This window comes from Triturus cristatus, chromosome 6, assembly GCF_964204655.1.
Source record: "Triturus cristatus chromosome 6, aTriCri1.1, whole genome shotgun sequence".
NCBI classification, from domain to species: domain Eukaryota; kingdom Metazoa; phylum Chordata; class Amphibia; order Caudata; family Salamandridae; genus Triturus; species Triturus cristatus.
The window spans coordinates 583,798,671-583,823,431 of NC_140589.1; the positions used below are offsets into that span (position 1 = coordinate 583,798,671).

The window sequence follows — 24,761 nt, forward strand, 5'->3', positions numbered from 1 at the left end:
GTACAAATAAGGCCATTCCACACTGTCGAAGGCCTTTTCTATGTCGACCGACAGCGTACAGGCCTCCGGGAAGACCTCCCGGTCCAGTTCCATCACTCGCAGCAACCTTCTCACAGAAGTGGCAGTGCTCCGTCGAGGAATGAAGCCCGCCTGATCCGGGTGGACTAAGGCGGCCATATGACCCAGGAGGCGCGACGCCAGTACCTTGCTCAATATCTTATAGTCCACCGTCAACATGGAGAGCGGCCGATAAGCCGTGTGCGCGTCGGCCTTCCCTCCGGGTTTTAATAAGGGGATCACAATCGCCTCCCGAGCAGAGGCGGGTAGACGCCCACGTCGCCAAGCTTCGCCGTAGAGGGCCTGCAGCTGTGGGGCCAACAGGTCCGAAAACGCCGCATAGAACTCGACAGGCAGCCCATCCGCCCCCGGGGTTTTCCGGCGCGCCATATGTCGAATCGCCGCCCGAATTTCACCCAGCGAAATGGCACCGCCAAGTTCTTTCCCCACCTCCGGGTCTAGGCGAGGCAGGCGGGCCTCCAACAAGAAGTCCGCTAGGCCCTCCGGCTCCCCCGCCATGGTGCTGTCGTATAACCCAGCATAATAACCAGCGAACTGCTGATTTATCCCCTTCTGGGAATACACCGGGGCGCCCCCCGCGTCAGCCAGGGCCAGTATCGGTTCCCCCCGGGCCGCCGGGTTCGCCAACCAAGCCAAAAGGGATCCCACCTTATCACGCTCCACGTGCGCTCTCATTAGGTAGCCTTTATGGTCAAAGCAGCGGAGCCGCTCCACCTGCACCGCCACCGCCTCGCGCGCCTCAGCGACCGCAGCCAGCTCTCCGGTCCCCGACTGATGCACCTGTTCCGCCGCCCGCAGCAGGGCTTCCGCCCCCTCCACCTCCTTCAGCAGCGACTTCCTCACCCCAGCCGTGGACGAGATGCAGACCCCCCTGACCACCGCCTTGAGTGCGTCCCATTCTGTCGCCCGGCTTGCCGTCGTACCCGAGTTTCGCTCGAAATATTGTGTTAAACAGTCGCTAACCTCAGCCCGGAAGACTGGGTCCTCCAGGAGCAGGGGGTTAAGACGCCACGTGGGAATAGCTTGCCGCTGCCTGGACCACTGCAACACCCCCAGACAGGGGTTATGATCCGAGAGAGTTTTCGCTAGATACTCACTATGTCGCATCAGCGGTTGGACGTCCGAGGAGCACAATATACCATCCAATCTGACATACAGCTCATGGGGGGCAGAATAAAATGAGTAATCCCTGTCCAGCGGGTGATGAGCACGCCAGGTATCCACCAGACCCCAGGTGCCCTGCCAGCTACTCCGAGCAGTGGCCACCCGACGCACCGCCGACTGTGCCGGGGGGGGTGGGATCTATCCAACTCCACATCCGTGACCGAATTAAAGTCCCCTCCCAGCACAACCGGCCCCGTCAAATACGCCGCCAACTGCCCTGACAGCCTAGAGAAAAACGCCGCCTGGTCTACATTAGGGGCATATACGCTACACATGCTCAAGTCCCTCCCATCCAGCCGCCCCTGCACTGCTACAAACCTGCCCTCCGGGTCCACCAATGTCATCAGGGGTTGGAAAGGGACACCCGCTCTCACCCAGATCAGAGCCCCCCGAGCAAACCTCGAGAAGGTGGTGTAGTATAGTTGGCCCCGCCAGCGCCGCTGCAATGCCTTCCCCTCCTCTTTATCTAAGTGGGTCTCCTGAAGGAAGGCTACCTGGACCCCTCTCCGCACTAAGTATGCATGGATTTTATGTCTCTTCACCATAGAGGTGAGCCCTCTCACATTCCAAGTCACAATTCTCAATTCAAGGGGGGTCCCCATCCCATCGTCGAATCAACCATCCCATCCTACCCCTCCGAGGCACACTGACAATCCCTTGACTCCCTAAAACACCCCAACTCCCCGAATCCCCACCCCTCCCCAGAACAGGCTCTAAACCGCAGTCACCCATCCAAATACTCCCCCAAACAGAAACCAAATACTCTGGTAGCCACCAGAGTCTCACTATGTCCGTGAGGTTGAGGTGGTGACTCTACGCCTGACGGGTTGACAGTGGTCCTCCCCAAAGCATCCATACTCAGACTCCATCAATGTCACCCCCCCCAGCAGTCCATCCCCCGCAGGCTCCCCCACCCCCACCCCCGGGGTCCCCCAGAATCTCCAGACCGTCCAGCCATGGGCGCCACCCGCTATTCGGCCCTCCGTAGGCCCCAGCGAGCCCGAAGCAGTGTCCCTTTCCACACGTACCCAGTCCTCCCAACCCAAGTCCCTTAGTTCAGGGCCCAAGCACTCCCCAAACCTTCAAGCGTCCAACATTCCATCTGCCGTCCCCGGGGTAACATCTGGCAGCTCCTCCACTTCGTCGACAGCGCCATCCGATTGGGAGTCCTCCGTGCCCTTCCTAGAGCCCGAATCCTCGCTGGGCTGGGAGGCCGTGGCCCCGGAGATCACAGAGACCGCCCTCAGCGCGGCTAGCCTCTCCAGTGCCGTCTGGGACGCACCCGGAGATCGGGCCCCCACTGTCCTTGCCCTGTTGCGTCTGGTGCGACGGGCCTTCGTCGGAGTACCCCGTGGCCCCTCTCCAGCATCATGCGCCGTCGCTCGGGGCCTGGCCGACTCCAACCAACTCCAGGCTGCTGCAGGGTCAGTGAAGAAGACCGCTTCCCCATCCATCACCACTCGGAGGCGGGCCGGGAACAACAAAGAGTATTGCAGCCCCTCTTCCCGCAGTGCTTTCTTCACCGCCAGGAATGAGGTACGTCTGCGCTGCACCTCCATGGGGTAATCCGGGTAAATAGAGACCCGAGCGTTCTCTACCTGATACGGTCCCGAAGTTCTGGCCCTCTGAAGGATAATGTCCCGGTCTTTGTAATGCAGCAGTCGGGCCACCACCGGCCGGGGCGGCCTGCCCGGGTCCGGGGGGCGGGCCGGTACCCTATGCGCCCTCTCCAGAGTAAAGAACCGCGTGAGTCCCTCGGGCGCCACCACCTCCTGCAGCCAGGTCTCCAGGTAGGTTATCATATCTCCCCCTTCGATTTTTTCCGGTAGCCCGACTACGCGAATGTTATTGCGGCGGTTGCGCCCTTCAGCATCCTCTGCCCTCTTTTCCAAAGTCACCACTCGCCGTAGGAGATCCGCCGTCTGATCCTCCAATACCTTCTGCGCTGGCTCCACCAGGTCCATCCTGTCCTCTGTGGTCTTGACCCTGTCCACCAGCTTCCTGTGATCCGCCTGGAGCAGCCCCAGGTCCGAGGATACCTGGGCGATATCATTCTGCAGCGCCGTTTTTGTGTCCGCTATGGCCTGCAAGATCTGGTCAAGCTGTCGCTGCTGTAGGCCCGCCGCAGATTCGGCGCCAGCGCCACCCCTGCCGCCATCGGTAGGGTCCCCCGCCGACTCCACCGACTGCCCTCCCGGCTTGAGTCGTGGCTTGACCATGCTCCCGACCAGGCGGTGCGTCCGATAGGCTCTCCCCAGGCGTCCTCCAGGCTGCTCCCCAGACCTGCGGGCAGCGCACCCCCTCGTCGGCCCCAGGGGCCCGCTCCACCGTGCCTGCAGTCCACCGGAAGACCAGCGCCCTCCTTCTGCTCACCAGGCTCCTCAACGGGGGGGCCACCAGTCGCCGCTAGAGCCGCTGAGTCCAGGGCCTCGTCCGGCCCTCTCCACCGTCCTCCGAGAGGCGTCGGGGTCGTCGCTCCACCCAGGGGCCAGAACCGCCCGTCCGCTGCCTGTGGGCAGTCAAGCCGCTACCACCAAGGGGTCACTGCACCCACCGCGTCGGCCCACCTAGCATGTGGCGTCTCGCTGCGGGCGCCCCAGGCCCAGGTCCTCCGTCGCCGACACCAGCCCAGAGCCTTCCGCCGTGTCGCCACTGCTCCGTTATGCAGCCACCGCCTCTAGGTCACTCTCTACTGCTGGCCCCTCAGCCCCAAGCTTCGCACCGAGAGTGATCCCCGCAGCCACTCTCCAGCAGGACCAGGCCGGCACTTCCGGCGCTCGCGGCCGATGCAGCCTCACTTCCGGCCCGCTCCGCCTGCACTGTGGGCCGCTGCTTCCCGTCCCCTCAGAGGCCGCCTAAGATGGCCGGCGGCCGCCCGCCTCCGTCACCTTTTCGTCACTGCGTCCGCCCACTGCGCCGCGGTCCGCTCCGTCTGTCTGCTCCAGGGGTCCCGAGGTGGCAGGGGGAGCCCTCCAGGAGCGTCAAACCGCCCGGGGGACACTCGTTTCAGGATTTATGGCTGGGCTGGATGCGGAGCTCGTCGCTCACGCGTCCATGCCCGTCGGCTGCCAAGCCACGCCCCCTGATGTTGTTTTCCCGTTGTGGTAATTGTGAATTTCGATGCGAGTGTGGGCCATTTGTAGGAATGCGATGAGCATGCTAGTCAAAGGAGGCTGTGACCTCCTCTCCCTTGGCAAGGTATCACCCAACATATCCCTTGGGGATCTCTGTGGTGAAAGTGTATTTGCCGTGTGAGGCATCCACTTTCATCAGACTTAAGTGCCATGGGGTCAAAATCAGGAGGTTTCTCACTGAAAAGGAAAAGTCAAATGCGACAGGCATGCAGGGAGTTATCTCCCTGTGCAGTCACTAATATTTTCTCGTATTTGTAATTCTGGAACAAAAAAATCTGTGACATTCGAACTGTGCTAGATAATGCGTGGTGGCAGTCAGCTGAGGCTCTGCTTTGGAGTGCCTGTGGTCCTCCTGACTGTAAATGAAAGCGTCAGAACAACTAATAAACAGACAAAGGAATGGAAAGCACCGGGAAATGAAAAACGGATACAATTGACATAAAGAAAATGTAATGACAAAATACACTGAGGTTAATAAAAAATGGCTACTTTTATTGACTAATCATTTTTGTTTTCTTTCAGTTCTGGCCTGTTTCCTCTTCTTACCAATGCAGCGATGTCTGTCAAACCGGCGTTACTTAGCCTGTATGAAATGTACTATTTACCGTTGGGTAAAACCTTGAAACCTGGTCTTCAGGGATTACTAACCGGCATTTTACCAGGCTTGGAAGAAGGATCAGAGTATTATGATAGGTAAGAAATGAGACATTTTACAGGTTTTAATGTTTGCCAAAGCTTCGTGAATTTGGGTGTCACGGAATTGTAGTCGCGCTGTGAGTAGTTCCGTGGCTATGGTATGCCAAAAGCGGGTAAACCATATGGCCTTTTTCCAATATAACTCTGCTATTTGTTTAGCTGCGCCAAGCATGTGTGAAATAAGGTGCCAGTTCCTGTGTGTCATGACGAGGAGGTTTGTGGGTTTGATGCCTAAAATGAGTGTAGCCAGGGTTTCAGGCAGTGGGTAGCCTATCACCTGTTTAATGTGACTAATGACCTCTATCCAGTAGGCGGTCAAGAGCGGGCAATGCCACCAAATGTGAAGAAAATCTCCTGCAGCGCTCGTGCAGCGCCAGCAAACAGGGGAAGAATTAGGAAACATCGTGTGTAGTCTGTGGGGGTTGTAATACCATTGTGTTGATGGAGCTTAGATTTCACCTATAAAATGTATGCATTATTATATGACAAAAGGTTGCAGACATGAGTTCTAAAATGGCACGCAGATTGTGGCGCAAGCAAGATGAAAACATAGGCCTGATCAGAATGCTTCAGTTTGGAGGTGCTTTCATGTGAAAACATGCTCAATTAGTTGAACAGCCATGTTTATATGTGATTAATCCATATGTAATCTCACTATAGAATGCACATTAATTTAGAAAATGTATTTGTACTTTTAAAATGGCATCATGTATTTTTGCAAGAATAGAAATGTGCTGAATTGTGTTTCACAGTGTAGAAAACCACGTGATTTTAGTTTTCTTTAGTGGACTCAGCTAACTGCAGATTTGCCCTTGAAACATTAGATTGGAATGTGCTCCTCTTTGCTAGCAACTTTCAATGAAAGGGCTCTGTTAAAAAAATCCTGCCTCCAGTTTCCTTCGACCTTCACTATATTGCATATTTTTGTAGCCTGTTTAAACGTGGAGAGAAGAACACACTTTTTTTTCATAAATCACAAGACTGAAATTTGAACAGGAACAAGCCTGATTAATGACATATCCAGTCAGCCCATGGGGAGATGATGTGTCTTGAAGTTCTGATTGGACCAGCTATGAGGACTGAGCACGTGAAGTTTTACTTGAAATATGGCTTACAAGTGGGAGGAGTGCTTTTTGCCTCCTCTTTTTTCCATTTTTTCTGAGGCCCAGGCCTAGTTTCTGTCCTGGACACAGAGACAGGGAGGGGCTGCATTCTGTGGGGGCTATGGCGCAGCTTGAGACAGAGACACAGACTAGCACAGCGAAGCAGAGGCAGAGAGAGAAAGAGCTGAAAGGATCAGAACAGATTTAGATTTTAGGTGTTAAACTGCATTTATTTCTCTTTATGGGATATTTTTGCCATTATTAATTATTGATTAACCTTGTAAGACTTACTCTTTTTCTTAGAAACTCTTTAAGAGTTTGACTGACAATTTGCGCCACATTTCCCTTCCTATATGTGATGCTTATATGCAGACTGTAATATGTTCTGTATTAATGCTATTTTTCCTTTTTTTCAATTCTGTGACCTGATTGATATTTGACTAATGAATAAAGAGTCAGAGAACCTTATCTTTTGACTTAAAATAAAACCCTTTAAAATAACTCATCACTCTCATTATTGCCTCTAATATTGTTTGCATTTAATTGTAATATTTATGTAAAGTCTCCTGTTTGGTGAAACACGGTCATCAAAAGGTCCATCATTTTCACCCTTTACAGCGGTAAACCATAGGTGATGAGGTTTTAAATAGGGAAATTACCAGGTGATTACCGCTAGATCAGTGTCATAATCTGTTATGCGGTTCCCCTCTGAGAGATACTGTGAAAGACCCTCGGAATGTCGTGCCATAACTGCTCCCATTGTTTTAGCGTGATATCAGACTGCCATCATGAATGGTATGTATGAGGGGAGAGACGAGGGCCATGTTGGAGGATTTGATAAGTGCAGGATATCAGGCCCTAGACTCATCAAATGAACGCACCAGCCGTTCGAAGTGGGTAAAAGGGTGAGTGGCTCCTGGGGCAGAAGATGACCCCTGCGCCCAGTTCCGAAGTTGGAGATACTGTAAACGAGCCCCCTCGGGAAGCTGCAAATCCCGCTTGTATTGATCGAAGGATTTAAAGGTGTGTCCCTCAAAGAGATCTCGAAGCGTCCGACACCCCCCCTTCAGACCAGGCTTGGAAGGAGTGTGGTTGCAAGGCAGGTGGAAAATGTGAATTGCGAGCAATGGGAGTTTGAGGGGACGGGAAAGAGGCGAGGCCCCTGGATAAAGCCAACTTGTCCCAGATGTCCAAGACAGCTTTCGAGGGTATGGCCATGTAGGCATTGCGTGGCCGCACCTCCCGTGAGAACCAAGCGAGATCCCATATAGGTCTACAAGCCACTGCCCTGTCCATATGGGACCAAACCTTCTCACCCACCCTTGCGACCCATTTGGAAATGAAACGAAGATGTGAGACCCAGTAATACTCCATTAAATTAGGACAAGCCAGCCTCCCTGTGTCCCGAGGTAGCATAAATATTTTATTAGAAAAACGTGGCCTGCGCCCGCCCCAGATAAAATTGGTAAGCTCGCCCTGAAGAGTCTGGATCTGATGTGGCACGAAAGGAGTGGGGAGAGGTTGCAATAAATATAATATTTTTGGTAGTACCGACATCTTAACGGCATTGAGACGGCCCAGCCAGGAAAGAGGCAGAGATTACCACATCCGTAAATAGTCCACCAAGGTCTATTTACATTCTTGCCAATTAGCTTGCGACCACGTGGTGAGGTCAGAGGTTAAGTTAAGGCCTAAATACCGGATGGAATGCAAGGCCCACTGATATGGAACAAGAGACTGAAGCACGGGGATCTCCGGTGCGGGAATCGTAAGATTCAAGGCCCACGATTTAGCATGATTGATTTTAAGGCCCGATGCTAGTTCACAGAGGAGTGCGGCCGAGACAACGTAAGGAGAAGATCGTCTGCAAACAGAGAGATTTTTTTGATCCACCCCTCCGAGAACGATGCCAGTGATGTCAGTAGCCTGGCGGATCAGGATAGTAAGGGGTTCAACAACAAGTGCGAATAGGGTGCCCCTGTGAACAGAAATAGGACCCGTAAGTTGGCCATTGACCCTGACCTGACCTGAGCTTGGGGCGAGTGATAAGGAGCCATTAACCTAGCAATTATTTGAGGCCCCGGTCCAATCTTATGGAAGACGGCCCACAAGAAGGCCCAGCCCACCCGATCAAATGCTTTCTCAGCATTGAGCGACAAGAGGCATGCAGGTATATTCCAATGGCAGGCCTTACTGACTAGATGAGTAATGCCCGCACATTAACAGTGCCCTGCCGATGACGGATTAAGCCCACCTGATCAGGTTCAATAAGTCTAGGTAAATGCAGATCACTGCGCTTGGCCAGAATTTTGGTAAAAAGTTTGAGCCTGGCGACAGGGGGGTGCAGCCACCCGGTGAGCCCGGTCCAGGGCAGGTGGGGAGGCATTGTCGTCCCCTTTGATTTCGTGGAGCAACTCTGCAACAAAAGTTACAATGCCCGAGCCCTCGGCCCCTGTCGGAACACCCCCTGAGGCATATGTTGTTGCGGCAACTCCGGTTTTTAAAGTCCTCTTGCTTAGTTTGATGTTCAATGTGCTGAGGCCCAACCGTTGCCAAAGTTGCACTTGATCCTCCGTGCGGGTATCGACCGTCTTCTCGAGGTCATCCACTCGCCCTCTAATTTTTGTGACGTCTCTCCTGAGCTCCTTGATACATGTTTGGACCTCAGAATGAAGAGATCCAATTTCAGACTTGATCTCCTGTAGAAAATTGGCCATGAAGGATTGGGTAAGGGATTGGGAGGGGCCCTCCTTCGAAGACGCCATGACTGCCGGGGGTGCAGGACCAGGTTTGTTCAACAGGGCTGCCACAGAGATATCTTTGGGGGTACAACGACGTTCTTCCCAGCCTTAGAGCGTGGCTTGACCCCTCAGACTCCAACATGCTGAAGGGGGGACCAGGGCAGGTGAAAGATTAGATGCTGGGCGCTTCCCCCGGTATGATGCTAGGGGCCTCCGCCGTGCAGAAGCATAGGACAATCCACAGGAAAGGAAAACGGAGCAATAGTCAGTCCCCACAAAGTTCAGTGCCCCGCTCAGGTCCCCCAACACAAGGCACATAAAAAGCCAGGATACGCAGGGGGATCAAAGGGCAGAGCCTCCCAGAGTCTCAGCAGCTGTGACAGGGCGCCTAGTAATCGCAATGGCGCTCCTCAAGCAAGCACCATTTTTTCCAGAGCTTTGATGTCCCGAGACAAGTTGTCCTCAAATAAGCGAGCTTCGCAAGCCCGAGCAATCGCTATAGAAGTTATGTGACCCCGGATCATGGTTTTAAAACGGTCCCAGACCACGGGCAAAGGAGTTTCAGGAATGCCGTTGGACGAAAAATAGGACAGGATAGCATCCTGAATCTCGGCAACGTCTACGGGGTCCTGGAGAACGTGAGGAGGTAGTCTCCAGCGAAGCGGATGACGCGTGTGGGGCGAGCGATCATACAGCACAAGCTCCACATGTGCGTGCTCCGAAAAAGAAATATCGGACATGGAAGCCGAAAGAATGTCCAGTATCAGGGAGTAAGAAACAGATAGTCAATACAGGAGTAGGAGCGGTGAACATGAGAATAATAAGAGTAATCTCTAGTAGATGGGCAGTGATAACGTCACACATCCAGCAGCCCTATCTCCGAAAGCTGTTTATTAAGGGAAGCAGACATTGCCACCGTCCCATGAAACGTACCAGCACTGCGATCCAATCCCACATCCCAGACTAAATTGAAGTCACCCCCTAGAATCAGTCGATGGTCATCGTGTGTTATCTGTTCCCGTAGGAGGTCCCTGATGAAGAGATCTTGTGCTTGATTGGGAGCGTAAATATTGCAGAGGGTTAGTGTCTGCGCCCCAACTCGAACCTCCACCTTGAGGAATCTACCCTCAGGACCCCGAATCACTCTAGCGGCCCCCTGCTGAAACCCACCCTGCAGAGAATAGATACCCCAGCCATTTTACTAGGTGCAGATGCCCAATATTAGAGAGGATATTTGGGATGAGCCATAAGGGAAGTGTCTGCCTTTACAAAATGAGTCTCCTGTAAGAAGACAATGTCCTAGTTCTGTTGCAATAGGTATCGCCACACTTGGCACCGCTTGTTAGGGGAGTTAAGGCCCTAGCTTTGTGCACCAGTGGTCAGTGTCTTGCATGGCTCTACGTTTCTGGTGTAGAAAGTCGGGTACAGAACTGACGTCAGCTCGCGTGGGCGGCGTCTAAGTATGCCGCGACGTCATCCCGGCGACCATGATGCCGACAACTTATACGCGGAGCCGACTGACGCCCCCTTCCGACGCGCAGAGGTACTGCTCCCGAAAAAACTTTCCGGATCCAGTCCGACGCCTGGGGGTAATTCTAAGGTAAGGTATCTATAACTAACTAATGTTTCTTACAGATATATCGTTACCAAAGCTAAGTAACTTGTTCATTAAGCTCTACTGCCAGGAGTCAGGTCCGTATGAATGGGCACTTTGCCTGTTTGGACCTGCAGGACTTCTTTGTTTGAAATTGGTCCGCAGCCCCATCACCTGGAGGTTTTGCTTCGGTATCTGTCCTAAGGTAAGGAATTTGCAGATAGAAGCCTTTATCAGATGAACAATTTACCTTTGGTAACACCTTATCTGGTAGAGACATTATATAGCCGCAGATTCCTTACCCACTCATTCTCCCTTCTCTGCAAACAGATTTCTAGGGAGATGGCTGCTCCACATTCAAGCCCCTAGTTTTCCACACCAGTGGTCAGTGTTCTTTGTAGCTCGGTACTTCTTGCATGGACAGTTTAAAAAAGAAACCGATGTCACCGTGCTGGGGTGGCACCTTTATAGGCACCGCTCACATCACTTCTGGCGTGGACGAGCCCACACGGAGCCAAAAGATATCACATACCGGCACGCAGGGGTACTGCTCACAAAAATATTTTGGCTACAGTCTGACACCTGGAGAAAATTCTGAGGTAAGGAATCTGCAGCTAGAATCTTTACCAGATAAGCGATACCGAAGGTAAGTAACGTGTTCATCTTTGCACATGCAGTACAACTTCATCATAGCTACTCCAAAGGTTTTAAGCTAGGTAATACTAATTCAGTGTAAACTTTCACTATAGCTATTGAAGCATTTGGCACGTAACGCCAACCCTATAGATAGTAGTGGGTAACCTTTCTTTTCCATGGTGCATCTATAGTCAAGCCTACACGTCATCAAAGGTGTTTATAAGTGGGACGAGCATAGACATCAGCAGCTGCTTTCAAGGTCCATTCATTTGAAGACTTCCCATCGCTTCCAGCCATGCACATTTATTGGCGCTCTGTATGCCACCCATTCTGTCCATTTATTGTACTGAAGACACCAATGTTTCTGCCAATGTTTCCAGAAGTAATGTTAGTCCTTAACTAAATTAGTGGAGATAGGGTTGACTGTGCCTTTTCAAACTGTTTCAGACTCGCAATGTTTTCAGTTTGTTAAAGATTAGGATATCTCTAATATTCTGTTATTGCATGAAAAATAAACATGTGTTTTCTTGTAGTTAAGACTGGATCTCACATGTCTCGCTTCACCTTTGTTATGTCTGTTGAAGTCCATGCCCTGTATTTTTGTTGATATTGTTGTTGTCGGTCTCTGTGCATGATAAGTTTGCAGATCTTTGTTGCGGAATAATAGTTGTCTTTTAAGAAGTGTTGTCACCGTAAGAACCGCTCTATATTTTGTTTTATTATTCAGAACAAATACTTTGTTGGAAAAGGTTGCATCAGCAGTAGAACAGTCCGCTTTTTATAGTGCCCTCTGGGGTAGCCTCCTGACTAGTCCTGCTGTTCGGCTGCCTGGAATCACCTATGTGCTTAGCCATCTGAACAGGAAGCTGTCTATGGAGGATCAGCTCTACATCATCGGCAGTGACATTGAGTTAATGGTAAGGTGATGCCTATTGTATTGGTTAATTATTATTTGTATACTGATTATCGCTTCATTACCATTGGACATTCATTGGCAAAGCCACTAAGCTGGCCTTAATGTGCTAACATTTGCAAACGCAGGCATGCACAAACGTGGCTTGTGCGAACCTGAGTATGCATTAATTAGCAATTAAAGCCCGTCCTATTGGCTTTGCCACTGTTCTCCTGACATGTTTAGCAAATTTACATGCTCAGACCTATTACTACGTGCCAAAACAAAATGATCGTTATTCACTAAGGGAACTGTAAATATGCACCGGTAGGGAAGAAGATATACGACTTTTACCAATTCACAAAACATCTGAGTAGTATGGGAGGTTGCTTCTGTCGCAGATGTCCAGGCCTCCTCGACGATTTCATGTGACTTTTTGGGCATACATTTCACTGTTGCGGAAATGTCCGCACAGGACAATTTCACTTTGGGAAAGGACGCGGCGCTGTGCAATTGTGCTATTTTCTTATTTTTGTTTCTCCACGGTTTTAACCAATTTAGAAAAAACTCTTCCTGTATGCCTCTGAAGTATTTTGTGTAACGATCCTTATCCGACCGGAAAGGGATTTACTCCAGCTCTTGAATGATGTAAATCCTTAACCATTTCCATGGTTACAAAAGGTTAGAGAGAAGTTGGTGAATGTACACAAACAGAAATATTTGTGGTCATTCACAAACATACTAGGTTAACCACAATCTTGTTACTCTCTTTATTCATCTTGCATTGAATTTCTATCAGCATAATTGTACTGAGAGAGAGAAAGAAAGAGCCAAAGAAAGACCAGGAGGATAAGAAAAATTGAGAGACTGAGAGAGATGGGAAGAGAGACAGGGAGTGACCGCAAGAAAGACGGGGAGATAAAGAAACCTCGAGACACTGAGATAGGGAGAGATAAAAACAGGGAGACCAAGACAAAGGAAAAGAATTAGGTAGAGAGAAAACCATATAGAGATACAGAGAGAGAGAGAGAGACAAGACTGGGATAAAATGATATAAAGAAAGGGAGAGACAGGTTGAAGACCTGTCAGAAGACAGGTACAATAGTTCATTCTGGGGTGAATCAGTGATTGAACTAGAGATTTCAGTTTTTGCTCAGGAATGTAGCAGCAGATTCCCCAAAGAAAACATAGTTGATATTTCACATTCCTACCCATGGTTCAGATTTGGGTCTGAAGACTGAGCCTATTATCCAGAGTGACTCCCATGGATCTGGCACTGTCAACGATGATTGGTTTGCTGTCAAGGAAGTTGAGTGTATCTATCCAGGTTTGTAGAGACAGTTTTAAATTTGAAGAGGAAATGAGGAGGAATTCGGTTTTGGAAGGGTTCAGTTTTAGGTTGTGAGACAACATCCAGTCTTGAACAGAGTTTAAAGTGGTGGCAAGATGATATTGTGTGTTTTCTGCATGGCCCATTGTAGTTTTCCCTATTTTGGCTTAGCTGTGCATGTTGTAGACCTCATTTTGTTTTGCATAAGCTACTTTAAAAACATGCTTGCTTTGTGCCACATTGTACTTTTAAACGGAATATGCATGTTTTCACGTTCTGTTATTGTCTTGGGATTTAGTATGAACACCACAGACAAGGTCAAACAACAATTTCCCTTGTTATTCTTGCTGGCCAGGCACTAGCACCTAGACATAACAAAAAAATGCATCTGATGTTTGTGTATACACGTCTTCTCATATAGATGAGCACAGGAGCTGAAAAACAACACATGGAATGAGAGTTCTTAGACAAGAACATTGCATCCGCTGAGATGTAGAATGTCCAGTGCTTTAAATGGGCCGGTACTCACCGGTACTGAGTACCGGCACTTCTCATTTTTACCGATCAGAGTACCGGCACTTCTTCACTGCTAAGGAGAGTATCGGTACTCATTGGAGGCAAATTAATTGGTGTTAGTGCTGCGGAGCTCAAGGCAGTCAGAGGGGAGCAGATCTGTACGGCACTCTGACAGCCAAAGCGCCTCTCTAGCTCGTAGGTGAGTAACTGCTGAACGATTCAGCAGCGACTCGTGCATTATGCAAAGGATGTCCCTGTTTTGGAATTTTCACGCCCTGCTGTGTTTGATAGAGAAGTGCTCATTAAGGCCCTTCTCTGTCAATCACATTCACACTGTGCTTGCTGTGCCATAACAATCCCAAATGTAGTGTGTGTGTGCGCGTGTGTGTGCACCAGAGGCGCAAATAGAGCCAAATTTCGGAGATGCAGGGGCTCTTAAAAGGGGTGAAAAAAACAACAAAGCCTCATGAACATGTAAATGGTCTATTAAAGACCTGTGAAGTACTCTGGTGCGGCTGTGTGTGTGCGCCGGGAAGCTGTCTCATCCCGGGCTGCCACACACGAGGCAGGAGCCTGAAGCCCTTGGAGCCCAATGGGCGTTGCGCACCTGGTGTGCGCGCCTGCTTCTGTGTATGTTTCAGTGTGAGAAAAAAGCGAGCTCAGAGAGGAAAAGAATGTGGACAATCTCGGGAGGTAGTTTTAAAGAAATGCGTGGAATGCTTTCGTGTGTACATTGTCTGCTTGTTTCTGTGAGTATTTGAAGTATTGTGCCAATAGCAACCACGTAGGAACAGTATGACAGTGAGAAGCTGCAAATATCACAAGACAAGGAAACCTTAACATATCGTGTTAGGTCTTTATTTTGTGTAAGGAGTTAACACGTTTTGTTTATATTGATACTTTTCTCACATGTTTTGGTATGTCCTGCAACTGGTGTAGTGCTCATTATTAATGCTGGTATTCCAAACTCTCTTTTGTTCTGAGGCACACTGATAATTAGCCTGCAGAGTGCTGTTGATGGCTTGAATGCATAGATTATAAACCCCTTCTATTATGATTTAGGGCCTGCTCCCAGCAGGTATTCACACCACTCTTTAGCATCATATGCAGCTGTTAATCTGCACATATGGGAAGTTTGAAGCTACTATCAAAGGAAATGCATGGGCAAAATGAATACTCTATGGAAATGTCCTAGTATCATCATGTCTTGTCCCGCCTCTAACCCCGCCCACTAGCCACGCCCCTAGCGCATTTTAATGAGTACCTACTCTTATTTTTTTCCATTTAAAGCACTGAGAATGTCCATCTGTGTATGCCAATGTATGGGGTGCACCACTAATCCCAGAGATCTTTGATATATGATTAGGTAGCTAAAGCAGCAGGGGAGGAGGTTTAGGCTGTTCTGTCCTATAACATGACAGGGATTGTCATGGTATACAGTTTATTAACCATGCTAACAGTATTTTTTTTTTATTTTTTTTATTTTTTTATAACTTTATTTTTGTGCAGGCATGAAAAGATTACAGATGTGGCACGTCCATACCATCATGTCAAACTTACATCTTGTTATTAGTCCACAGCCGTTATGCCCATAACCCTGAGGCCGGGCAGCAACACCTAGGTATTCCAGTAGTGTGCAAATGTTTCCAATGTTACGCGTTCCACATGGAACCCCACGATCCTGCTTTTTGTCTATTTTCTCCCACAACACCCCCCCCCCTTCCCCCACTACCCCTTACAGAACTAATAGCACGTCCCCCTCCAGGGTTGACAGATAGCTCCCAAGTCCATCCAACTATGTGTCACCAGTCCACCGGTTTCATTCGTGCATAGTGCATTAGTGCTTGTCCCCCCTCCCATAACACAATATAGCATCTCGCATGTACGGAATCTCTAAATGAATCACTGTCACTGTCTTGTACGGGTACTCATCGTTATCAGGTGGTCCCTCCCGCCCATCCCCGCCATCTACCCCTCTATGTGTGTCCTCCTATGTGTCCCACCTCTAGGCCATGGTATTGTCTCCATTTGCTCCATATCTTTCGGAATTTTTTTGGACAGCCTCTAGCTTTGTATGTCACTCGTTCTGCTACCATATAGAGGTCCAGACCTCTCCTCCATTCCTCTATCACTGGCCGCTCCGCCACCCCCCAATATTTCGCAATGTCCCTTTTCGCTACCACCAGCGCCAACACCAGGAAAATGATATGTGGGCGCGGCAGGTCTACTTCGGTCACCATTCCCAGTAACGCCAGTTTCGGGTCTAGTGTTAGCTCTATTCCCAACACCTCCCCCAATTCTGTGAAGATGTGAGACCAATACGTTTGAATTTTCTCACAGGACCATATAGTGTGGTAGAAATCTCCCTGTTCAGTATTGCATCGAAGACACGTGGCGTCTGCTATCCTACCCATCTTGTGGAGACGCCTCCGGTCGAAGTATGTCCTGTGTAATACATTTAATTGGATCAGCCTCAGCCGTGACTTAATGGCGACTTCTCGGGGGTGCATCAGTATCAGCTCCCAGTCTAAGTCCTCTAGCTGCCCTACGTCCGCCTCCCATGTACCTCTGAGTTTCGCCAGATTTCCCAACATGTTGTTTGTGAGGGTTTTATATGTAAGCGACACTGCCTGGTGTACCATCTGCTCCTGTAGGAGTCTCCCTTCCAAAGGTGCATATTCCGGTATGTCCTGTAGTGATATCTGCTGTGCATTTCAGGCATGTACTAACTGCAGGTGCTTGTACCGTTGTGTGTGGTGTAAACCGAACTCCGCCTGTAGCATCGCGAATGTCTTCAGCTCACCTTTACTAATCACGTCCCCAATGGTGGAGATCCCTATGTCATCCCACCTTTGGAAGCCTTTCAGTTTATGGAGTTCCTTGAACCATTTGCAGTGCCACAGTGTTGTCTGACGTGTTGGCCTCCCCTCCCATCCCGTGGATCTAGTAGCTCGGGACCATGCTCTAATCGTAATCAAAGTCGCTGGCAGGAGCGTTCTCTCCGCCTTTCCCCCATACAGATAGTGAAGTATATTGTGTGCGGATAATTTATGCCTCTCTAATGCATATGTTGGGTGGTCCGCTGGTGCGTGCAGCCAGTCATTAATGGGGGTCAGGTGTTCCGCCCAATAGTATGCCTCCAGGTTCGGTAATGAAATCCCTCCACTATATTGATGTTGCTGGAGTGTCTGGAGCACAATGCGTGGTTGTTTGCCTAGCCATATGAATGACCGCGTATTCTGGTGATGGTGTTAGCCGGAAGCGGATAGTACTCATTTTGAAGTGCGTAGAGGAATTTGGGTAGGGTAATCATCTTATACATCGCCGCCCTTCCCAGTAGGGTGAGCGGCAACTGTCTCCATCTTGTCATATCCTCTACTGCCTCCTTCAGTATTCGTTCCACATTTCTCTGGAACGAGAGCTTTTTGTCCAAGGTGACATATACCCCAAGGTACTGGAACCCCTCAGCGGTGGTGAGTAGACGGTCCGGTAGCGTTACTCCCTGTACTGCTCCCCGTGGCGTATACAAGACTGATTTATGCCAGTTGATGGTATGGCCTGCCATTACCCCAAAGTCTTCCAACTCTCTGAACAACTTCCCTACGGAGACCTCGGGGTTCGTGATATACAACAGTACATCGTCTGCATATAACGAAACCTTTTCCTGAGTATCCCCCGACTCGGTACACCTGAAGCCATGGATCTCTGGGTTCTGTCGAATTTTGGCCGCCAGTATTTCTATAGTGAGAGTGAAAAGGAGAGGGGACAGCGGGCATCCTTGGCTGGTGCCCCGCTCCACCCGGAATTCGCGCGATAAGCACCCATTCACTCGTACCCGCGCCTTCGGCGCCGCGTATAGCAGCCCTATCCATTTCTGAAAGTGTGGGCCAAAGCCAAACCGACGCAACACTGCCATGAGAAAGGGCCAATGTACCGCATCGAACGCTTTTTCCGCGTCCAAGGACAGGAACCAGTGCGGCTCCGTTCTACCTTGTATTTCTTGGAGCCAGTTGTGGGTCCGTCGGAGGTTGAGTTTTGTCGCTCTATCCGGCAAAAATCCGGATTGGTCTGTGTGTATAAGGTCTGGGACCACCGTCTGTAGGCGCGCCGCTAGAATTGTGGCCAGTACTTTGACCTCCATATTTAGGAGGGAGATGGGGCGGTACGAGGCACAATCCTCCTTCGGCTTGCCCTGTTTGTAGATCGGCACTATGGTTGCTAATGCTAGATCTCGTGGGAGTCTCCCTAGTCCGTATGCTTCAACATTTAGAGCCAACAGGTGAGGCGTCAATAGGTCGGCTGTCTTTTTAAAGAATTCCGCCGGGAACCCGTTGGGCCCCGGTGTTTTCCCCGTTTTTAATTTATTGATGGCTGCGGAGATCTCCTCCAGTGTGATTCCCGCCTCCAAAGGGGCGCTGAGTTCCTCATCCAATACTGGGATATCCAGATTTTCTATATAAAGTAAGGCCTCGTCCACTGACCCGAGGTCTCGGCCCCTATAGAAGTTCTCATAGTGAAGTGCGAAGGCTTCTGCTATGCCCCTGTCGGTAGTTTCCAGGCCTCCCCCATCCTTCCTGATTCGTTCCACCCACCTCGCGGCGTGTTCTTTCCTGCTAAGCCAAGCCAGGAGCTTGCCTGACTTGTCGCCTACATCATACAGGCGGTGTAACGTTGCTAGGGCTTGCGTCTTTGCCTCATTAGAGACCAGTTCCCTATACTCCTTCTGTTTGTCTTGCAGTTGCCGCAGTATACCGTCCCCTCGGTTTACAAGGTAGTGTCTTTCTAGGGTCAGGATTTCGAGTTCTAACGCTGTTGCCTCCCTGTGCTGTTTGCTGCGCTCATCCCGTAGTCTCCCTCTAAGTCTATCTCTCATCACAGGCTTCATGGCTTCCCAGAAGATAATGTTAGATTCCACTGAGCCCTTGTTCTCCGCTACATACACTTTTATGTCTGCCCTCAGACCCCGTACTATTTCAGGGGATTGAATATCCCAGGCTGCCAAGCGCCATTCCGTCTCACGCCTTTCGGTGTTCTTCCCTAAGAGCGCATATAGGGGGGAGTGGTCTGAAATTCCCCTTGCCTTGTACGTGAACTCATCTCCTTCCGACAGGTACTGTCTTGCCACAAAAATATAGTCTAGCCTGGAGAAGGTTTTGTGGGCCCCTGAGTAAAAGGAGAACGTCTCTTGCATCGGGTGTCGCCATCGCCATGCGTCAGTGAGTCCCATGTCCGCCACGTATTTCGCAAGAGCTGTTTGTGTCCCCCCTCTGCGTGTTGCCCCCGAGCGGTCTAATTCTTCCGACATGACGTCAGTGAAGTCCCCCCCCACTATTTGCATCGTATCCGCCGTTTCCAGTAAGATGGACGCTACCTCCCTGAGTGTGCGTGGTTGGAGTTTCGGTGGGGCATATACTGAGATGACTGTAATGCGTTGTCTGTTCCACACTCCCTGTACTCCCACATATGTACCCTGTGTATCGCTCCATGTGCGCGCTACGGTGAAGGGGTGTGTCTTGTTAATTAGGATTGCGGCTCCCCTGGCGCCTGACGTGTAGCCCGCGTGATTCAAAACTTTGTATCTCCCCCTCGCTATGAATGTACATTTTCCCGCCCTAAGGTGAGTTTCCTGCAGGAGGATGAGGTCCGGGGCGGTCCTCTTTATGTATGAATACACTAATCCCCTCTTTATTTTGGAGCCCAGACCATTAACATTCCAAGTCATAATGGAGATCCCCTTGTGTATACCGTCTGTGTTTGTTAGTGTACCTGCCATACTGTGTAGGTCTTCTGGAGGTCAATAGGCGACCATAGCGGCTGTGTGTGACAGTGTTGACTCCCATTCCTCAGATTGTGCCTCTTTGTGCTATCCCTTGTCCAACTCCCTCCCCAACTTCCCCAACTTGTTGAAATTCCCCTGTGCCCTCTCCCGCCCCCCACCCCACCTCTCTCCCCTTCCAGACTCGTCCCCATCAAGGTCCAAGCTGTTAGTAGAAGTCGGTCTGTCACCCCCCCCACTCCCTCCCTCTACCGAACTATGGCCCGCAAGAGCCGCCTATAATGGTCCGTGCTGTATCCCCCCCATCGGGCTTGTACCCCCGACAAGGGTATGCACCACTCCTGGGCTCCTGTCCGGACTATGAAAGAACTGTTGTTGCTAACAAGTAAACCGTACCTGAAAACACAAAAAGATTTAACGAAAGGAAAAAAAAAAAAGAAAGAAACAACAACTAAAAGGGTGTTGGCCACTTGCGTGTCATGGCCGTGTCCCGGCCGACAATCCAATCATCCACTTCTTCCAGGTTCACGAATGTGAGTCTTGTGTTGTCGGTACTGTGCTGCAGTGTTTGTCGGATACGTCCTGTTCCAACAGCCATATCTCTGTTTCCAGTGGGTGTAAGGAGTGCTGGCCAGTGTCAGACACCTCGCCCTCCACATCCGAGTCCCTGAGGTGTTCTCCTTCTCCTTCCGAGCATGCCTGGTCCCGTGACCCTTCCTGTGTTCTGTGTGCCGTCCTCGACATCCCGGGTGATTCCGATCTCCCCCTCCTGGATCCTGCCGATGTGCGTGAATGGTATGGGGTGCCTGTGTATCTCGAGTAAAGTCTCCTGGATCTCCTCCTCTGCTGTTTTGGCGAGCCCCACCGCGCCTTGTCCTCTGCCGCCCTCACCAGCTCCTCTCTCCCTGCCGTTTCCCGACTATTGAAGATCGGTCTCTCCTCCAGCCATTGCCATGCATCCTCCGGATGGCTGAAGAAGTGCGCCTTATCCTTGTAGATGACTTTGAGTTTTGCTGGGAAGATCAGCATATACGTAATGTTCAGTGATCTCAATTTGACTTTCACCGAGTCAAAGGAGTGCCGCTGCTTCTGGACCTCCTGACTATAGTCCGGAAAAATCATTATGTTGGTGTTCTCAACTCGGATTTCGCCCATTTTCCTCGCTTCCCGCAATATTAAGTCTCTGTCAGCGAAGTTTAGGAATCGTGCGATCACTGGCCTGGGTCTCGCGCCCTCCGGAGGTTTCGCCAGGAGCGCCCTGTGCGCTCTTTCGATCACAAAGCAGGAAGAAAAACGGGCTCCAGGGAAGGTGTCCGTGAGCCACTTGTGCAGGAAGGATGCCATATTGTTCCCCTCGATTCCCTCTCTAAATCCCACGAATCGGAGGTTGTTCCGTCTCGCCCTATTTTCGGCGTCATCCACCTTCCAGAGCAGCTGTCTGTGCGACGCCTGGAGCTCCGCCATTTCTCTTCGAAGCGTAGTTATCGAGTCCTCAGCCTCTCCAATGCGTGTTTCAGTCTCAGTCACTCTGGCGGAGAGGTTCTTGAAATCTTGGCGCAGGAGTGTGACCTCAGCGCCCACTTCCCCAATTTTGCCCTCCAACGCGGATCGGGCTTCCTGGATATCCGATCTCGACGCCTGGATTGCTGCAAGTAACCTGTCCGTGTCAGTGGCCCCCTCTGCTGCCGTGCCTGTGTTGTCTTTGGATGTCCTTGGCGCCGCAAAGAGATCCAGAGTGCCTTGTTTGGGATGCTTGGGTGGGAGGTCCCTCTTCCCCATCCTAACTGATTCAGTGGTGAGCCCAGCTGTGAGGGATGTGGGCATGTTTTAGCGGCCTCCTCGTTGTGTGCCCCACAGGGATCCAGAGTGTCCAGGCACTGCCCGCCGTGCGTCAAATCTCCAGTACCAACCCTTTACGAGGCAGCCCCCCGTTATCACCTCACTCTGATCGTCCAAGGTGGTGTACTGGGTTGGTGCTCCACTTCCTCCCCGCCTATCTGGTAGCGGGTATTCCGGCCGTGTGTCTCCGAGTGACCCTCCGCTCTGCCTGACCCACTACGCCTCAGTGTTGCACAGTGCGGTGTGCGGCGTCGCCCCTCCGAGTTAGCTGTGGTGGGCCCACCCTATGCAGAAGCACGTCCAGCAAGGTTCCAACCGGCGCCCCTGTCTACACCGCCGCTGGTTGCAATCTCAGCCCTCCCTCAGGGCCCTTCGACAGTGCAGCGTGGATGTTACCTTCTCCCCTGCTCTCCAACCTTGCGCTGCACTACTCCTGCTTCTTTACAGGGCTAGCCCTCTCATCGCCACTGGTCTCATCAATAGTGCTTCCTCGGGGCGGTCAGGGGGCGCCTCTCCCAGGTTCGCGTGGTTGCCAGTGCTTTGTGGTCGCCAGTGTGGCCTGTGCGCTCACCTCCGTGGGTTGGCAGTGAGGGCGTGAGGAGTGGGGGGGGAGGTTTATCTGCCACAGTAACCCCTCGTTTCAAGTCAGATGCACCCCACTACCGGCTTCTGTGTGTTTGGGTGCGCAGGGCCGCCTTCTCTCGCACCGCTCACTCACCGAGTGCGTCCGAGGTCGCGGCCGCCATATTGGTAAAGGTGGGCTCTCGGCGTCCGCTGCTCCCCCGCTCTAGCCGTAACCAGTGTACCTCCTCCGTGTCTTCGCTGTAGCCGGTGTGGGCAGGGAGGTCCTGTCTCCCGCCGTGGAGACCGCAGGGCTCTTCTCTGGTCGTCAGTCCGGTGTAGCGGCCGCCACGTTGAGTAGGTGCGCCTCGAGTCTCAGCGACACCCGCTGCACCCGGTCCACTCAGCTTGCGGCCCGGCGTCCCTCTCTGGCCCAGTCGAGGAAGCCGTACAGCATGCTACCCTGGGTTCCGGCCCCTCCGCAGTCCGCTCCCGTGCAGCTTTCCTTCACCTGAGCGCCTTCGCTGTGCTCCGACTCTTTGCCCGGCGGGCGGACCTGTAGGCACCCGGGCTTGTACGGCTCTCCGGGCTCGGCTGGTGTCAGTGTCCGATGGCGCCTCGTCACTTACAGGTAGTCTCCTGTTCCTGACGGGATGCGGCACTCTGCCCCGGGCCGTTAACCGCGCCGCCATCTTGTCCGGCCTTTACCCCTTCACCACGGGCGCCGCGTCAAGGTCGGCCAAACTCCCTCTGGAGGCTTCGGTTTCGGGCTTTGTCGCGCTCGTCCCTCTCCAGGCATCCACCGACAGCCAGTGTGTGGTTTTAGGCCAGTGGAGATGTGTAATTGGTCGGATATATAGACGTCGGCCGGGAGCTCCCGGGAGACACGTCTAGCCCTGCATGCTGCTGGCCACGCCCCCCATGCTAACAGTATTTTTAGCTTGCATTTGTTTTCTAATTGTGGCACATATATTGCATTTCAGACCAAAATAGTTTAATAAATATTCTAAACTTCCTTCGTGTCTCCTGGCTATCTTATTGTGGACAAATAAGAGTGAGAGAGCGAAAAGGTGTGTCCTGTTACTGCGATCCCTGAGAGGGACAAGAGTGCTGTGTTCTGGATGCCAATTCACTTGTTTCTCTGGTACGTCTAGAGGGCAAGTGAGGCACCATAGCTAGCCGGACTCTGACTCATAGATACTGAGGTGATGTGGTATGGTGATTCAGTCCCTACATACTGATGTTATATGGTTCCAAGCATGGTTCTGTTCCAGAGCAGAATCGCTGCAACAATGAGAGATGTTGTTAGTGGATGATACCTTTAAGTAGAGTTGGGTGTCATCTGCATACCGATGATAGTGTATAATAGCCTTTCTTAGCAGGGCTCCCAGAGGCTTGATAGAAAGATTGAACAGGGTAGGAGCAAGGAAAGAACCCTGTGGGAATGCTTGATTGAAGGCGGCCTTCGGTGAAGAGAGACAGTCATCAAGTTTGATTCTCTGTGACCTACCCATGGGGAAAGATGCAGGCCATTTTAGGACCACTCTGTTAATGCCCATCCCATTTTTTGTATGTCAGGAAATGTACGGTAATTTATTGTATCAAAAGCTGAAGACAGGCCAATAAGGATCAGGAGGCAGGCGCTGCCGTATCTAGGACAAAAACAGCATCCTAAAGCAGTGGTGTTTTTGTGCTGCACCCTTGGTAGAAGCTGGAATGGAATTAAGGTTGTTGTTTGGATGTGTTAGGCGAGTTGCTCTGCAACACATCGTTCAATGATTTCTGCAAGAAAAGGCAGGTTAGAGATAGGGTGAAAGTTGTTGGAATGATTTGCTTTTTTGGAGAAGTGGGGTGACTTGACCAGTTTTGAGAGAGTCAGGAAATAATCCTAGGCTGAGAGAGATTCACGAGTTTTGTCCAGTCAGGGAGCATGTGTCTGTAAAGGTCTTGGGTAATATTATTAGGAATAGAGTCCACAAATTGATTTGGTTTTCATGATATTTTCAAGTAGTACTTCCTCCAAGATCATGTAGAAGATTTGTATTACATGGAGATAAATGCTGACACCAAGTCTTCTAGTAAGTTAAGTTTATTTCGTTTTAAAACTTAGGCCAATGTGCAGCCGCTATACAGCTCATGGCTACTCAGATGCATCCCAGCGCTGAAAGCGTAACCAGATAGACTAAACACCCTAGGGGAAAAGGCAGGTTATTAACTGTTTGCGGAAAGTAAGTGGTTGGATTCCCTATGAAGAAACAGCGGTAGGGTGTTCCAAAGTCTAGAGGCATTGTATGAGAAAAGTCGGCCACCACTTCTGGCCTTCTTGATCCTGGGGACCACCGCTAGATGGAGCTCGTCTGAGCGGAGTTTTCCGTGTGCCCTGTTAGGGCGAATCATGGCTTTATTGATCGAGGGTCCGCTCCTTTCCATAGACTTATGGGCAATGCAGAGGGCCTTAAAGTTGATTCTCTCCTTGTCAGGATGTGTCAGCAGCGCCAAAACAAGTAATGCCACTAACCTTTAGTACCACCAGCGGGGACGACGGAGTGTAGAGAAGTCCCCCTACTACCCTGAGCACAACCACACACAGAGTAGATATACACAGCTATGCAAGGAAGCACCCCGGGGAATAGGGAAAAAGGGATAAAATAATAAACTCTGCTGCTGTGCTGGAGTCTTCTTACACCTTAAGTCTGGTCTA

The 24,761-nt window shown here is 51.0% G+C and overlaps 1 protein-coding gene across 3 annotated transcripts in view; it reads left to right on the forward strand.

Annotated features, from left to right (window-relative positions):
• DOP1A (DOP1 leucine zipper like protein A) overlaps positions 1-24,761 on the forward strand; it is a 1,047,530-nt gene that overhangs the window by 126,746 nt on the left and 896,023 nt on the right. For all 3 annotated transcript variants that reach the window (XR_014963003.1, XM_085611023.1, XM_085611022.1), the window contains exons 4-5: positions 4,899-5,069; positions 11,874-12,063. Coding sequence is in view for 2 of the 3 variants with exons in the window: in XM_085611023.1 (XP_085467149.1) it covers positions 4,899-5,069; positions 11,874-12,063 (361 nt within the window). In the remaining variant the exon portion in view is untranslated. The remainder of the gene's footprint in view (positions 1-4,898; positions 5,070-11,873; positions 12,064-24,761) is intronic.